The sequence below is a fragment of the Panthera uncia genome (genome assembly GCF_023721935.1).
Source record: "Panthera uncia isolate 11264 chromosome E2 unlocalized genomic scaffold, Puncia_PCG_1.0 HiC_scaffold_20, whole genome shotgun sequence".
NCBI classification, from domain to species: domain Eukaryota; kingdom Metazoa; phylum Chordata; class Mammalia; order Carnivora; family Felidae; genus Panthera; species Panthera uncia.
In genome coordinates this window covers 25,829,328-25,845,997 of record NW_026057589.1, presented here as the reverse complement: position 1 = coordinate 25,845,997, position 16,670 = coordinate 25,829,328, and the positions used below count along the sequence as shown (strand labels likewise).

Genomic DNA, 16,670 nt, shown 5'->3' with positions numbered 1-16,670 from the left:
CCATTGTTCTGTATTTGATGCCTTATTTTTATGCAAAATACTCGAATTTTTTTTCATTTTTTTCTTTGATTTTACTTAAGTCTTCTTACTTCTCTTGACTTTTTTTAATATAGAATGCTTCAAAGTTTTGTGTATCATCCTTGCACAGGGGCCATGCTAATCTTCTCTATATTGTTCCAATTGTAATCTACGTGCTGCCAAGCGAGCACTACTTCTGATGACTTTTGGACCTGCATTATCTAAACACGCCTATTACTCACGAATGCCACTTCTGCTTTTCATTAGGAATCCGACCCCCGAGTTGTTTTCTAATATACTTACTATTCCATTTGTTGGGTTTAAATCTTTGAGCCATAGAGATTTTATTTGGTGTCTCTACACACCGTCTCACCAGAGAATACTTAATTACATAGTTGTCCCCTGAATGTAATACGATATTCACTATATACTAACGGGTCATACAGCTCTCGCTAAAAGTGGATTTTACAAGGACGGGGACAGATGGGCCTAGGAGACCCTTCCAGAGCCTGATAAAAGTCTGGTAGAGCAAAGAATCTTTTCCGAACACAGGATGCCTATGTCCACCCTAAAGCCCTGCCGTCAGCTCAACGCTCCAAACTCAGCCTGCGCTGCAGGACGCCCTGCGCAGTCTCCGGCCCGGCGCGTCCTTCACCAACGTTGGGGGGGGGGGGGGGGGGGGGGCGGGGGGGGGGACGGGAGGGAGGGAAGTGAAGAAAACTACCAGAATGCCGGGGGGGCGGCGGGGGGGCGGGGGGAGCCTTCTTGAGAGATACGCGCTGGACTCAGAGCAGCCAATCCCCGCGGGGTGGGGCGGGAGCATCCACAGGGGTGGTGTTCGGCCAATGACTGACACCCACGGCTCGCCCTACGCTCCGCCCCATCAGCCCCCTCCCGACCGCCAATTGGAGGGGCCGCTTTGATTGCAGCGCTGATTGGTGGCTCCTGCCTGACAGGGCGGTATAAGCGGGTATCTCGCCCTCCGCTGTGTCCCGACTCTCACCCGGCGCACAGCGCTCGGGGGCTCAGCAGCGGGCGGCAGATCCGGGTGGGCAACGCGAGAGGCCGGGTAGACTGACGAGAACACCGAGGACTGTGCCGTGCCGTGTGAAACCCTTGTAAACCCTGATCCTGAGCCCTTCAAAGCCCGCCTGGGAGACCCTAGATCCCCTCACCCTGAAAGGCTCCGAATCCCCTCAGCCTCAAGGGACCCCAAATCCCGCCGCCTTCAGGGAACCCAAATCCGCTAACTTCGTGGAACTTCACGTCTCCTCAGCATTGGACCCCAAAGCAGCTCGGCTGCAGAAACCTCATATCGCGTCACCCAGAGAAACGCTAACCCCCCCCCCAATTCTTAGACCCCCAAATGTCCTCAGCCCGAGGAGCCTGAAATGTAACACCCACAGAGAGAACAAATTTCCCCAATGTCAGAGACCCTGAACAGCCCCTGCCTGTGAACTCTTAAATCCTTTCAGCTTCAAAGACCCCAAATAACCTCAATGTCAGAAAACCTTAAAGCCCATTAATGAGAGAGTCCAAATCTCCTCAGAATATGACTTAACGTTTCCTCAGTCTCAAAGATCCCAAATCCTCTCAACCTGAGCGTTCTAAATCTCTTCAGCCAGAAAGACCCAAATCTTGTCCTGAGAGACTGCCAATATCATCAGCCTGAGGAACCCTAGGTGTCCTCATCTTGAGGCCCCAAATCCCCTTGACTTAAGAAACCCCAATTCCCTCAGCCTGCGAGAGACCAAATCTCCTCACCCTGAGGCATCTCTGTCCCTTAGAGATTGAGCCTGTTTATACCAGATTTTTCCAGAATCCCCAGGTGCACATCCCAAGAAGCGCTTCTCTGAGAAATATTCACTTCCTGTCCCCGGAACGGGCCGGCACTCAGGGGCCTCCAGGCCTCCTTGGTACTCCTCTGGCCTTGCACCTCAGGACTCTAATCAAACGCCCACAGCCACATCCCTTTGCGACCTTTCCTCATATGGGCCGAGCTGCAGTAGAATAAAAGAAACAAAATCTAGCTCACGTTAGAATGGCCTGGCATTGCCAGTAGAGGTTCTCCATCCCATCACTACCCGCAGGTTTCCCCTGCATCTTCTAATCCTCCCTGGGCTGCCCACCTCTTTCCTGGATGCCCCACCCAAATGGAGAAAACAGACATGGCTCTGGGCAGTGGTCTGCGCTGTCACCCCTGTCAGCACCTTCTCCTTCCACAGGTGCCTTGGCCTTAGGACAAAGAGACTCATGGAGCCATTGCCAGCCTCAGAGTCAGAGCGGGGCCAGCCTGGAGGTCCCAGCACCACGAGCCCCGTCGGATTCCCGGAGCAGTCCACTGAGAGAAGCTCAAGGAAAGCAAGATGGAAGCCCACGGTGAGAGGTGTGGGAGAAGCTGGGCTCCAGACTTCTTGGAGAGGATGAAGAGAGGGGCCTGGTGACCAGGAGCTGGTCCTTGGAGGACCACAGGCTCCTGGCCTACACCAGTGAATGTACACAGGATAAAGGGCACTCACTCCTTTACAGGACGTGGGTGGGGGAGGAAGTTACACGGGATAGTGGCATCAGCGGTTTCCCTTTGCCAAGAGAGAGCTAGTAAAATGCTTAGTGTTTGTTCGATTGATCAGGACCCATCAAGAAGGACAGAAACGCTTTACCCTCGTTTAACAGAGAGCACCCAGGAAGCAGGGTACACAGTACATACAAGGTGGAGGAGAAGGCCCGGCTCTAAGTTCTGACTTGCGTTAGTAAGTCACCGATGGGATCTCTTATTTTCTCTAGGCCAAAGATGCTTTCAAAGACATTTCCATATACTTCTCCAAGGAAGAATGGACAGACATGGGAGACTGGGAGAAAATCCGATACAGGAATGTGAAAAGGAACTATGAAGCGCTGATGACTATAGGTAACCAGAAGTGCTGGGTGCTGAGGAGCCTGGGAAACGTGAATCAGGCCTTCAGTCCCTATATTAGTTGGCCTCTCGGGTGGCTCTGTCTGATCACAGTTCCCTTCTGTGTGAAGACAAATCTGGAATGAAATTTTGTTCTCTTCTATCAGTGTAGGGCTTGCACTGGCAATGCACAGCTCATCTCTTGCCTTGTTCGAGACTCTCCCAGCCCATACAACTGAGTCGCACTGACTAGGAGATGTGCTCCATTGCTACTGTGCTTTGTTCCTCCTTCTAGATCTTCCCTCTTCGGACAAGGGTTTTGCTTCTTTCCAGGTCTCAGAGCCCCTCGACCAGCTTTCATGTGTCACCGCAGGCAGGCCATCAAACCCCAAGTAGATGACACTGAGGATTCCGATGAAGAATGGACGCCAAGGCAGCAAGGTGAGGGGCCAGGAAGATTTAGAGATTTCCTCCTGGAACCCAAAGTTTAGGTCTCAGCTGCATCTCAGGAGTTAAAAAAGGAAACTCTTTCCTCAGAAACATAAATATAAATAGACACAAAACAGCATATCACACAGTAATTTATTATATTTTATGTAATTTATGTATATTTATGTATATTTATGTAATTATATCACACAAAACTTATTCATATAAAATTTTAAAATGTGGATGATAATAATTATATTATTTATAAATACATTAAGAGTGGTAAATGTATCAAAATCTGAACATGAAAAAGAAATGCCAAATTCAGAATAGTTATCATAAGAGAAGAAGGAATGGGTGGCAGGTGGCTTTGCTGTGTCTTGGTTAGTTTTTTATTTGCTTTTATTTTTGTTTTTGAATTTTAAAATAGAAATTAAAAGATATAAAGATAAAAATTAAAAGATATAAAGTTGTGGCAGAATGTTGAGATAAGGCTGAATGGTGGTGGATGTATAGGTTTTCCAATATAATTCTCCATACCTTTCTGTATGTTTAAGATTTATCATTCGTTTTTCTTTTTTAAAAAAGACTGTTTTTGCTAAACATTGCTAGTTAATGAAAGGGAAGATAAAGAAACCTTAATTAGACTGTAAGTCCACCAGAGAGCTTTCTAAAAGTAATCGCAGTTATTCTCATTATCCAATTATTGGATTAAATGTCTTAAAAAGAGAAAATGATGAACATATTATGTAAAGATACAGTTTTTAGGTATATTTAATCACACACAGGATCTTCTTACCCCAAAATGAACCAGATTCTTTGTCATAATTCTGGAAGAGGGTTTGAGGTAACTAGTCTCCCTGGTCTTTCCCACATATCACTCGCCAGAGACAGCATCAGGCAAACAACATGAAGAGTGATCGCTACAAAATAGAACTGAGAGACTCACTTCCTCTTTTGCTGTTCAAACAAAAGAGTTTGGAAGAAGGGTTGATCTCCCTAAACTGGAGAAAGCAACTTGGGTTAGGTCTATGATTCCATCTACGGATTTCAGAGATTTGAAAACCCAGTGTGTGGTTGTCCACAAAGGTTTGACATGAAAAGAAAGTCTTCATATACCCCATGGTTTACCATACATCTACACAGCTTTATCTACCCTCAGCTAACATTCCCACCCCAATTTTCTTTATTGTGGTTACAAAATATAATAACATAGATTTACCCTCTTAACAATGTTTAAGTATACAGCACAGTATTATTAGCTACATGCACATTATTGAACAACAGATTTTTAGATCTTTTTCATCTTGTATGACTGAAACTCCATACCCATGAACAACAACCTTCCATTTCCTCCCCTCCCCTTCCCCCGACAGGCCCTGGAAACAACCGTTCTATTTTCCATATCCATGAAATAGATAACTCATATATGTGGAATCATGCAGTATTTGTCTTTTGTGATATGTTTATATCAATTAGCATAATATCCTCAAAGTCCATCCATGATGTAACATATGACAAGACATCCTTCATTTGTAAGGCTGAATAATATTCCCGTGTGTGTGTGTGTGTGTGTGTGTGTGCGTAATTTCCTTTATCCATTTATTTGTCGATGCACATTTAGGTTGCTTCCACATCTTAGCTATTATGAATAAAGCTGCAATGACCTTGAATGTACAAATATTTATTCAAGATCCTGTTTCCAATTTTTATACACATACCCAGAAATTTGACTTCTAAATCATATGACAATTCTTTTTAATTTATTGAGCATCCTCCATGCTGTTTTTCATAATGCCTGCAACATTTCACATTCCCACAAATAGTATGTAAGGGTTCCAATTTCTCCACATCTTTGCCAACACTTGTTATTGTCTGGTGGGTTTTTTTTTTTCATAGTGATTATACTAATGGGTATGAGATAATATCTCATTGCAGTTCTAATTTGCATTTCCCTGAGGATTAGTGACAATGGACCATCTTTTCTTTTTTTTTAATTTTTAAGTTTATTTATTTTGAGAGACAGAGAGAGTGAGCACAAGCCGGGGAGAGGCAGAGAGAGAGGGAGGGAGGGAGAGAATCCCAAGCAGGCTCAGAGCCTCAGCACAGAGCCCAATGTGGGACTCAAACCAACAAACCACGAGATCATGACCTGAGCCGAAATCAAGAGTTGGACACTCAGCCAAATGAGCCACCCAGGCTCCCCTGGAACATCTTTTCATGTGCATTTTAGCCATTTGTATATATCTTCTTTGGAAAAAAAATGTCTTTTCAAGTCCTTTTGTCATTGTATTAAAACCTCAGGCTGCCATAATAAAGTACCATAGACTAGGTGGCATGAACCACAGAAATTTGTTTTCTCACAGTTCTAGAGGCTGGAAGTCTGAGATCAGGGTGCCATCATAGTCCAGTTCTATTCTTGCCTTGTAGGCAACCTCCATCTTACTGTGTGCTAGCATGACCTCTCATTTATATGTGCATACTCTTGGAGAAAGAGAGAGATTTCTCTTCTTAAGGGCACTAATCCAATCATGAGGAGCATACTCTCATGACCTTATCTAACTCTAATTACCTTCCAAAGACCCCATCTCCAAATACAATCACATTGGAGGTTAGGGTTTCACATAGGGACCTTTTGGAGAGACATAATTCTTTTCATAGCACCCAATTTTTAATAAGGTTACTTGGTTTTTTACTATTGAGTTTCAGCAGTTCTTTGTGTAGTCTGGATATTAACCCCTTATCAAATGTATATTTTACAATTATTTTTTCCCATTGCCTTTTAAAAAAATTTTTTTATTCTTTATTTTTATTTATTTTTGAGAGAGAAACAGTGAGACAGAGTGTGAGAGGGGAAGGAACAGAGAAAGAGAGAGAGAGAGAGAGAGAGACACACACAGAATCTGAACTGGGATCCACGCTCTGAGCTGTCAGCACAGAGCCCAACACGGGGCTTGAATTCATGAAACGTGAGATCATAACCTGAGCTGAAGTTGGACGCTTAACCGACTGAGCCACCCAGGTGCCCCTCCCATTGCCTTTTCACTCTGTTGACTGTGTCCTTTGCTGCACAGAAGTTTTTTAGGTTTAGTATGGTCCCATTTGTCTATTTCTGCTTTTGTTGCTTGTGCTTTTGGTTTCATATACAAGAAACTGTTGCCCATTCAATGTCATGAGGCTTTTCCCCTTGTTTTCTTCTAAGAGCTTTATAGTTTCTGGTCATACATTTAGGTCTACGGTCCTTTCAGAGTTGGTTTTTGTATATGATGTAAGATGAAGGTCCATCTTCATTCCCTTTTTTAAGTTTTAATTTTAATTCCAGTTAGTTAACATATAGTGTTATTATATTAGTTTCAGGTGTACAATACAGTAAACTACCACTTTCATACAGCACCCTGTGCTCACCACAAGTACACTCCTTAATCTCCAGCACCCATTTAACCCATTCCCCCACTTACCTCCCCTCAGGTAACCATCAGTGTGCTATCTATAGTTAAGAATTTGTTTCTTGGTTTGCCTTTTTTTTCCCCCTTTGCTCATTTGTTTTGTTTCTTCCACACATGAATGAAATATACGGTATTTGTCTTTCTCTGACTTATTTTGCTTAGCATAATACTCTCTAGCTCCCATCCACGTCATTGAAAATGTTAAGATTTCATCTTTTTTTATGGCTAATATTCCACTGTGCCTGTGTGTGTGTGTGTGTGTGTGTGTGTGTGTGTTTGTATATATATGTATATCAAATAAAGAATGCCAAGACTACATCATGGGGAAAGGACAATATTTCAACAAATGGTGTTGGGAAAATAGAATATCCATATGCAAAAGAATGAAAATGTCTTGAAAAAGAAAAACAAAGCTGGAGACATCACATTTCTGGACTTCAAGTTATATGTCAAAGCTCTAGTGATTCAAACAGTATGGTACTGGTACGAAAGACACATAGATCAATGAAACAGAATAGAAAACCCAGAAATGGGGGCACCTGGGTGGTTCAGTCAGTTAAGCGTCTGATTTCGTCTCAGGTCATGATTTCACAGTTCATGGGTTCAAGCCCCGCATTGGGCTTTTCACTGACAGTGCAGAGCCTGCTTGGGATCCTCTGTCTCCCCTCTCTCTCTCTCTCTCTGCCCCTACCCCACTCACACTGTTTCTTTCAAAATAAATAAACTTAAAAAAAAAAAGACTCCCAATCCATGAATATGGGATGTGCTTCTATTTACTTGTGCCTTCTTTCATTTCTTTCAGCAATGTTTTGTAGTTTTCAGTGTTCAAATGTTATACATCCTTAAGTTTGCTCCTAATTATTTCATTCCTTTGGTGCTATTATAAATAAGACTGTTTTCTTAATTTCCTTTTTGGATTGTTCATTGTTAGTACATACAAATGCAACTAATTTTTTAGTGTTAATTTTGTATCCTGCAACTTTGCTGAATTTGTTAGTTCTGACAGATATTGTGTGGAATCTTTAGGACTTTCTACATATAAGACCATGTCATGTGTGAACAACCATAATTTTACTTCTTGCTTTCCAAATTAGATGCACTTTATTTACTTACTCACTTACATACTTACTTATTATTTTTCTCCAATGCCCTGGCTAGGACTTCGAGTACTAGGTTGAAGAGAAGTAGTGAAGTGGGCATCCTTGCCTTACTCTTGATCTTAGAGAAAAAGCTTTCAGTTTTAAACTGCAGAGTATGATGTTGGAGATAGACTTTTCATATATGGCCATTATTAGAGTGAGGTAATTTTTTTCTATTCACAGCTTATTGAGATTTTTTTTGTCATAGAAGGTCAGTATATATATATATATATATATATATATATATATATATATATATATATAGTTATATATATAGTTATATATATAGTTATATAGTAGTTATATATATATATAACTATATGTAATAGATAAGTTATGAACATAGGATGAAGCTTAAATGAGGTTTTGTCTATTTTTTTAACACTTTCAGAAAATTAGTTGTCACCAGTAGCAGCATAGACTTTGATAATATTTCAAAAACCACTTTCCAATCACCTTTTGGTAGTCCTTGTACTTGCCACTCCTTAGTCAAGAGTTCTGTGTCTCTAGTGAGAGTCTCTGGAGCTTAGAAACATTTGCCAACCAAAACACTGATTTCTCATCACTTTATAGTCAAACCTTCTTGGGTGGCATCCAGAGTGGATCAGAATAAACAACACAAGGTGAGTATTTCCCAGATCCTGATGACAAGAAAATCTTTCTCATGGATTTAAACACAGGTAAGAGTAGAAGAATTCAGAGTATCCTAGAAACTGCTGCCTTCCTTTACTGATCTCTTTAGCACAGTATCCGAGATCATCATCGCTGTAATAGTTAACAAGAACAGCAACAATATTAGCTATCTCTTGTTTTATTTTCACTGTACTTCAGACTTTATTTTAAGCATTTACACAAATAAACTCACTTAAACCTTACAACAACCCTATGGGGGGGGGGGGTACTATAAATATCACCATTTATAGGTGAGATTGAGACAAAGACATGTTTGCTTATATACCTGACATCACAGTGCTAGTGGTAGTGCAGTCTAATCTCAAGCTCCTTTTCTAAACCACTTAAAAGCTCATTAAGACTTTCATAGTTTTATAAAATTTACATTATTCATTTGATTCATTTCGACCCAGTTCTTTTCTAGTATGCTGAAGTGAGAGATGAGCTAAGACCCCCTAAGTAAGAGAAGCTTACAAATAATACCAGCAATTTGTACACTCGATCGTCCCAGATGAAAGAGATAGCATCCCCGCCATCAGAGCCTCCCATTCGATTTATTTGTTAATTTATTTATTTAGAGAGCAGAGAGGGGCAGAGGGAGAGAGAATCTTTTTTTTTTAATTTTTTTTAACATTTTATTTATTTTTGAGACAGGGAAAGACAGAGCATGAACGGGAGAGGGTCAGAGAGAGAGGGAGACACAGAATCCGAAACAGGCTCCAGGCTTTGAGCTGTCAACACAGAGCCCGACGTGGGGCTCGAACTCACGGACAGTGAGATCGTGACCTGAGCCAAAGTTGGACGCCCAACCGACTGAGCCACCCAGGCGCCCCAGAGGGAGAGAATCTTAAGCAGGATCCACTTCCAGCATGGAGCCTGTCTTGGGGCTCGCTCTCACAACCCTGAGATCATGACCTGAGCTGAAATCAAGATTCGGATGCTTAAACAACTGAGTCACCCGGGCCCCCCCCCCCTCTTTTAATGTTTATTTATTTATTTTGAGAGACGGAGAGAGAGAGAAGAGACTCTCAAGCAGGCTCCACACCCAGCACAGAGCCCACCACAGGGCTCAATCCCAGGACTGCAAGATCATGGCCTTGAGCCAAAATCAAGAGTCTGTCGCTCGACTGACTGAGCCACCCAGACGCCCCCAGAGCCTCCCATTCTAATAAGAGGAAGCATCTGAAGCCCTGAGTACCTTCAGGTTTGATGACTGAGAAACAACATCTAAAATGACTTAAAGACTTCATATACGTTACATAATATTCTTTAGAAACTCACCTATCTGTGGAGCACCTGGGTGACTCACTCAGTTAAGCGTCAGACTCTTGATTTCACGGTTCCTGAAATCTCATCGCTGTCAGTGCAGAGCCTGCTTGAAATTCTCTCTCCCTCCCTCTCTCTCTCCCCCTTCCCTGCTCCCTCTCTCCCTCTCCCTCTCTCTCAAAAAGAAATAAACTTAAGAAGAAAAAAAGAAACTTACTTAACTGGAACTGATTTAAAATGTTCATACTTGTAGGAAGAAGCAACAGCTCCTTCCTCTGAGCTCTCATTAGGCAACTGTCCTGTTGTTCAGAATCCTTTGTGTAGCCTGCTTCTGCCCTGCAGGCTCTTTCTTCTCAGAAGTCCCAGGCCCCACAGGGCCCCTGAATGTTTTCTGAACAAGTAATTCCACGTTTACAGATTACATTAGAAATAAAAGGGTCAAAGAATGCTGAAAATAAGATCTGTGATTTAGATTTTGAATATGGAGACAATGGAGAACCCTCTCAATTGACAGCAGAACTGTAATCTCACATTCATACTGTATCGAATAGCTCATGAGACAATTTGATGATCATTATAATATTTCCTGTTTACTATAACATTAAGAAATAGCATGTATACAGGGCACCTGGATGGCTCAGTTGAAAGAGCATGGGACTTTTGGTCTCAGGGTCATGAGTTCAAGCCCCATGTGGGATGTAAATATTACTTAAATAAATAAAACTTTTTAAAAAATTAGCACGTATACCATTTTATGGATCAGGAAAACTGAAGAGAGCTAGCTGCCGGTACAACCTTATTCAAACAGAATTGACAGGAACCAGCTAATTTAATTCCAAATATTCTTTTCTGGGTATGGCAAGCGACAAATTTAGCATCCTTTTTTTTTTCCCCCAGTGTTTAGATACATTTCCTCCAACGCCTTCTTTATCATCTTTCCCCTCTCTCTGCTCTGTCACCTCATTTTCCAGACGTGTGCAGTCCTTTCCACTTGTCTACATTTCCTCCTCCATTAAATGTCCACTAGTTTATAGATGATCCCCTCTTTTTATCTACAAGTCCTCACCACTTTCTTTCACAGACCTTCTTGATTCTCCAGCCAGTTTTCCCAAGTGTTCTCCCTGCCTCCTTCTCACTTTTATGGAGAAATCTGAGAAAATTTAAAGAGAAAGAGTCTTAAGCCATGGGTTATAGTTTTGAATTCAATATCCACAAATTCCCTTTCTTTTCCCTCTAGTATTCGGAATCCCCAGGTATTTCCAAGTGTTGTTGAAGTATTAACCAAAGCAATGCATGTGAAAACACATCATAAGCCTTACAGGACTTAAAAAAAAAAAATGCCTGTTGTCTTTTAATATGTGACTCTCACATTGAAGGGAACCCACAGAGTGCCATTAAGTAAGGAATCTAGTTTGAAGGAATTCTCAGAAACAGCAAAGTTGCTGAACACAAGTGGCTCAGAGCAGGGCCAGAAACCAGTGTCCCTTCCTGGAGAAGCAAGTACCTCTGGACATCACTCTAGACGAAAATTGGGTAAGAGAAAGAATAATATGGGAACTTTGGTCCCTCTAAGTCCTCCAGAAAGTTTGATGAATACAACCTAGGTATGTGGAGTGGACTTTGGCTAGGCCTAGGTTAAAGCTAGACTAACCTGAGACCTGTAGTTACCGTTGAGGTCTTGGATAAATCTTATAAATTCTCTGAGCTCCTGAATGCTAATCTGTAAACTGAAGATAAGAATGCATAGCTCATATATTGTTTGAAAGCATTAAACATTAAAGAATTGACACATGCAAGTTGTCCAATAAATCCCTCAGTGATAATAAAGACCATACTTTCTTGGTGTTGAATGCCCAGGCTCTTGCTCGATGCCTAACATGTAATGTGCCCTCAACAAATATTTTCTGAATGAAGAAATGCATGAATGAACCATTTTCTAAGAGGAAATATTGTAAAGTAAGCCTGATAATGGGAAGAAACTAACATTCAATTAGCCATCTACAGTCAGTATGGAGTCTTACTCTCTGAAGTAAGTGTTTGGACAGTGGGGAGAGAGTATATAGAAGGATAAGTAATAATTTATTAGAGGAGATTTTGCATTTTCTGACAAAACGGGACTAACACTCCAGACCCCACCAACCTCACTCATGTACTCTTTTCCAACTCAGAGCTCAGGAGAAAGGAGATTGGAGTGAAGATGTATAGTCTACGAGAAAGAAAGGGCTTTGCATACCAAGAGGTCAGCGAGCCCCAGGATGATGACTACCTCTGTAAGTGACCATCTTGACCCACTCTCAGAGAAAGCTGTTCTCTCCTGGTACAATAACTTCATTATGTCATAGGGACCCCAAATCATTCTCCTCCCCTAGTAACCAGGAGTATAGGATAGAGGCTAAATGATGTGTGTTGAGCTAATTCTGAAGCTGCTTAAGTGCAGGAACATGCACTAACCCTCTTCCTAACCCCTGTTGCTCTCACTTCCAGATTGTGAGAAGTGTCAGAATTTCTTCATTGACAGTTGTGCTGTTCATGGGCCCCCTACATTCGTAAAGGACAATGCAGTGGGCAAGGGGCATCCCAACCGCTCAGCCCTCACTCTGCCCCCTGGTCTGAGAATCAGACCATCGAGCATCCCTGAGGCTGGGCTTGGAGTATGGAATGAAGCATCCGATCTGCCACTGGGTACACACTTTGGCCCCTATGAGGGCCAGATCACCGAAGACGAAGAGGCAGCCAACAGTGGATACTCCTGGCTGGTGAGAATCATCTACCTCTTCCCCTGTCCTCTGGTTTCCCACATCTCTGCCGTGAATTGGTAGGACATCACCTTCTACATGGATGAGAATAACATGGTTAGTTCTGTGTACTGAGTGGACTTTGCATGAACCTGCTGTTCCTACTTAAAGATCAGGGGGTAAGGGGGAGCATAGTGGTACAGACACAAACAGGAAGCTCCTCCCTTGCGGGACCTGAGCTCTGAGTTGACAAAGCGACCCAGCTGTGTAGACAACGACTAAGGAGTACATCATGTGGTCACACTGGGGACTGATTCCATACAGGCTGAAAGACCACTGACCACAGGAGAGTAAAATAATCCCTCTATTACCTCCCCACCCCTCACACACCAGAAAACAAAAAAACAAAAAACAAAAAACAAAAAACTTTAATTTCTCTTTCTCAAACTCAGATCACCAAAGGGAGAAACTGCTACGAGTATGTGGATGGAAAGGATAACTCTTGGGCCAACTGGATGAGGTAAGGCCAATAGAGTTCAGAGCTCCAGAGAGGACATTCACCTCTCACAAACCTACGTCCCTTTCCTTCTCATCATGTCTCCCTCAATGGTCTCCCTCAATCCTCTGTTCCTCTTTTTTCTCCATGTAATGCTCTTTTATTTCAAGAGAAAGTACTGGGGGAAAGGAGATAAGAATATAGTATATGTCCTCAAAATATGCTAGACAAAATTTGGACACTGGCAAAAACCTGAGGAGCCTAGATTCATCAGGAACACTGGACTCACACTTCAATTTATCTGATCAATGTTTATAAGCATTTACTATGTTCCAGTTTAGACAATGGAGTTCGTGAGTTAAACCTATTATACAACCCATGTTTTATGGAAGACATATTGCAGACAGACAATAGACAATTGAGTTTAAGAATATTTAACTATCATTTCCCTGTTTTTCAAGAGGTATACGGTGGAGAGATAGCTTCAAACAAGGGACCTTTAATATGTGAGGGCAGTAGCTCTTCCTCGTCTCAGTTCTAATAGAACTGGGTTCTGAAGCCTGTATAGGAATGGGCTACAGTATGGCCACAGGCCTCTGTGCTTCATGACCCAGCCCCTTTCCTTGAGGGGCTCTCATTTTATCAGGGAATGCAGTATGTAAATAAAATATTGCTTTTCTGTGTCATTTTACTAAGACAAAGGAAGCTCCAAGTTTCTATGGGAACTCAGGGGAGGCAAGTGAATGGTACCTCAGACACAGTGTAGGGAGACTGAAGAAAGCCTTCTCAAAGGAAGATAGCCACACTTGGGCTGAGTGTGGAATGATGTGTGTTGATCTAGAAGCAGAGTCCATGGTCAAGCATCAAGTTCTGTGGTATAAAACAGAACTTAATTTAGAGTTTAGAGAAACAAAAGGTCACCGGGTTTTTGTGACCAATCAAGGTGGCAGTAAGTCTGGAATTGGGATTTAGAAAATGGTTAATCAAGCAAGGGGGAAAACATTAAAGGCAGGCTGTGGCCAGTAAGCAGGACTTAGAGATGGGAATCCATATGATGTTGTGAGGGAGACTTAAGTATGAACAGAAGGTTCCTGAGGAGTTAGGGAGTGGACAGCATCACAGCATAGAGGCCTTGAGCATCGGGGCAGATCTGACACACAATGGGAATTTATCTCCTATGGTTCTTTTTCCCTTTCCCTGCCTCAACCCCAGGTATGTGAACTGTGCCAGGGACGATGAGGAGCAGAACCTGGTGGCCTTTCAGTATCACAGGCAGATCTTCTACCGAACCTGCCGGGTCATCAGGCCAGGCTGTGAACTGCTAGTCTGGTACGGGGACGAGTACGGCCAGGAGCTGGGCATCAAGTGGGGAAGCAAGTGGAAGAGCGAGCTCTCAACAGGGAAAGGTGGGCACCACTGCTCTTCAAAACAGAAAGAAAAGAAAGAATTCTCCGTGGCAGTTTCCATGTCCAGCTCTCGAGTAGAGTAAAATCCTGTCTAAAATCAGTACGATTGCAAATCAGATGCTTCAGAAATAAGGATTCATTTCATATGCATTGGCCTCTTAGAAATAAGTTTTAAGTTTTTCATTTTTGTTATGATTTTTTAAATACCTCGTGCATAAAATGTGTAACAGAACATAGTGATAAAAGACTTAGAGGCCAAAAAATTAAGTTTTCAAGCACCTGCCAGCTCCCTCACTAAGTCAGTTTCTTCTGCCCTTTTAGCTCTTTCTTCTTAATTTGCTCAGTATTTCTAAATGACATGTGTATGTTGGTGTGCGTTCACTCATAATTTAGTTAGCTGTCATGTGAGCTCCTACTCTGTTCCAGACAGCCTTCCAGGAACTGGAGGTGGAACAAGCTTGTCAGAATCACTGCTCTTGAGCACCTGATAAGTGAATGAGTAAGGGAAACACATGTACAGATGCATGTGTGTGCATAACATCACACAGCAAGTGGTGCTTTGAAAATAAAACTAGTCCTGGGAAAGTGCCTGGGGACCAGTGTGAGGAGAGGATGGGATGTGGCAGAGCTTGGACAGGGAAGGGCTCTCTCTGGACATGCGCAAACACCCGGGGGTAAAGGATTCCAGGAAGAGGGGGCCTGCTAGGAGAGAGGCCCTGAGGCACAAGAGAGGTGGGGCGTGTGTGGTATGTGGCTGAGAACCCATAGATACGTAGACGCCCTAGAGCCTGTGGTCCACGCTGAGACACTGGGGTGTTTCCTGACTGAGACAGAACAATTGTGCAATTTTCGACTGGAGAGTGGCGTGTTCTCTATTTTAAGATGATGTTTTGGTTAATTTTGGAGAGAGACTGCAGTGGGTAATCCCCTCCAAGATCACTTCATCTCTAAGTGAGAGAGGGTGGTGGGTTGGCAGAAGATGAATGGTGGTTGGGAGTGTGATATATATACCCATACTTGGTCAAGGAAATATTTTGAAAGGACTTCCCATTGTATTTGAGATGAGCTAAGACCGAATGAAATAAAGTATGAAGGATATATTTTCATGTTATGATTTGTAGAAAACTGAAAGAGAAGCAGTTTATAACCTAGTTGGAGCGGCAGGAACCAAAGTCCTTTAGTCCAAGAGACTGCACTGCTCTGCCTCGTCCAATCCAAATCCCACTTTCAGATAGAGATCCAGACACATATTGGTTGTCAATTAAATATGTCTTTTTAATGTTTCTATTTATTTCTGAGACAGAGAGACACAGAGCGTGAGCAGGGGAGGGGCAGAGAGAGGGGGAGACACAGAATCCAAAGCAGGCTCCAGGCTCCGAGCTATCAGCACAGAGCCCGACATGGGGCTCAAACTCACAAACGGTGAAATCATGACCTGAGCCGAAGTCGGTCGTTCAACTGACTGAGCCACCCAGGTGCCCCTAAATATGTCTTTTTAAATGGGGAGACTCAAGTTCATATTTACTGCCACATTCTAAGTCATTAAAAGGGCTGTTGCCTCTCACTAGAATAAAATCACTGTAGACACTGTCACAGAGTCACATGACTTAGAAGGTGTTTGTATGTGGAGAAAGGTCATTGTAGTTCCATTCCTATAAGGAGGGAAGCTTCCTCTGATGCTGCTTGAAGGTACCTAGTCTGGGCAATACATAAAAAAGACCCTTGAAATGGGCTTTCTGGATTTACTCAATGTAGTAAGTGAAAATGGAATGGAAAAATAAAGGAAAACTTGGTGGGAGACAGATCTTGCATTGTCAACACAATAAAAATGAGTAGTGGGGCAGGCCTTACCGGGAGACAAAGCATACAACGCAACATCTACCTGACCAAAAATTTCCTCTTTCAGCAGACCCACAGCCAGACATCCATCGATGTCCCTCCTGCCCACTGGCCTTCTCCAGTCAGAAATTCCTCAGCCAACATGTGGAATGCAAACACTCTTCTCAGAGCCTCCCACGAATATCTGCAAGAAAACATTTCCAACCAGAGAATCCCTGCCCAGGTGATCAGAATCAGCAGCAGCAGCAACATTCTGATCCACACAGCTGGAATGACAAAGCAAAATGTCAAGAGGTCAAAGAAAGGTCCAGACCTTTGCTTAAAAGTATAA

At 42.7% G+C, this 16,670-nt stretch overlaps 1 protein-coding gene and 1 non-coding gene across 2 annotated transcripts; one reads left to right on the top strand and one right to left on the bottom strand.

The window, feature by feature from the left end:
- Positions 1-103: 103 nt before the first annotated feature.
- Positions 104-209, bottom strand: LOC125916673 (U6 spliceosomal RNA). The gene has a single exon (XR_007456000.1). It is a non-coding gene; the product is annotated as a U6 spliceosomal RNA (small nuclear RNA).
- A 654-nt stretch (positions 210-863) lies between these two features.
- Positions 864-16,670, top strand: PRDM7 (PR/SET domain 7). The gene is made up of 11 exons (XM_049622405.1): positions 864-1,136; positions 2,244-2,397; positions 2,803-2,926; positions 3,245-3,352; positions 8,499-8,548; positions 11,240-11,396; positions 12,032-12,133; positions 12,348-12,619; positions 13,051-13,118; positions 14,307-14,574; positions 16,407-16,670. The coding sequence occupies exons 2-11, from the start codon at positions 2,272-2,274 to the stop codon at positions 16,668-16,670; spliced, it is 1,539 nt and encodes a 512-aa protein (XP_049478362.1). The 5' UTR covers positions 864-1,136; positions 2,244-2,271.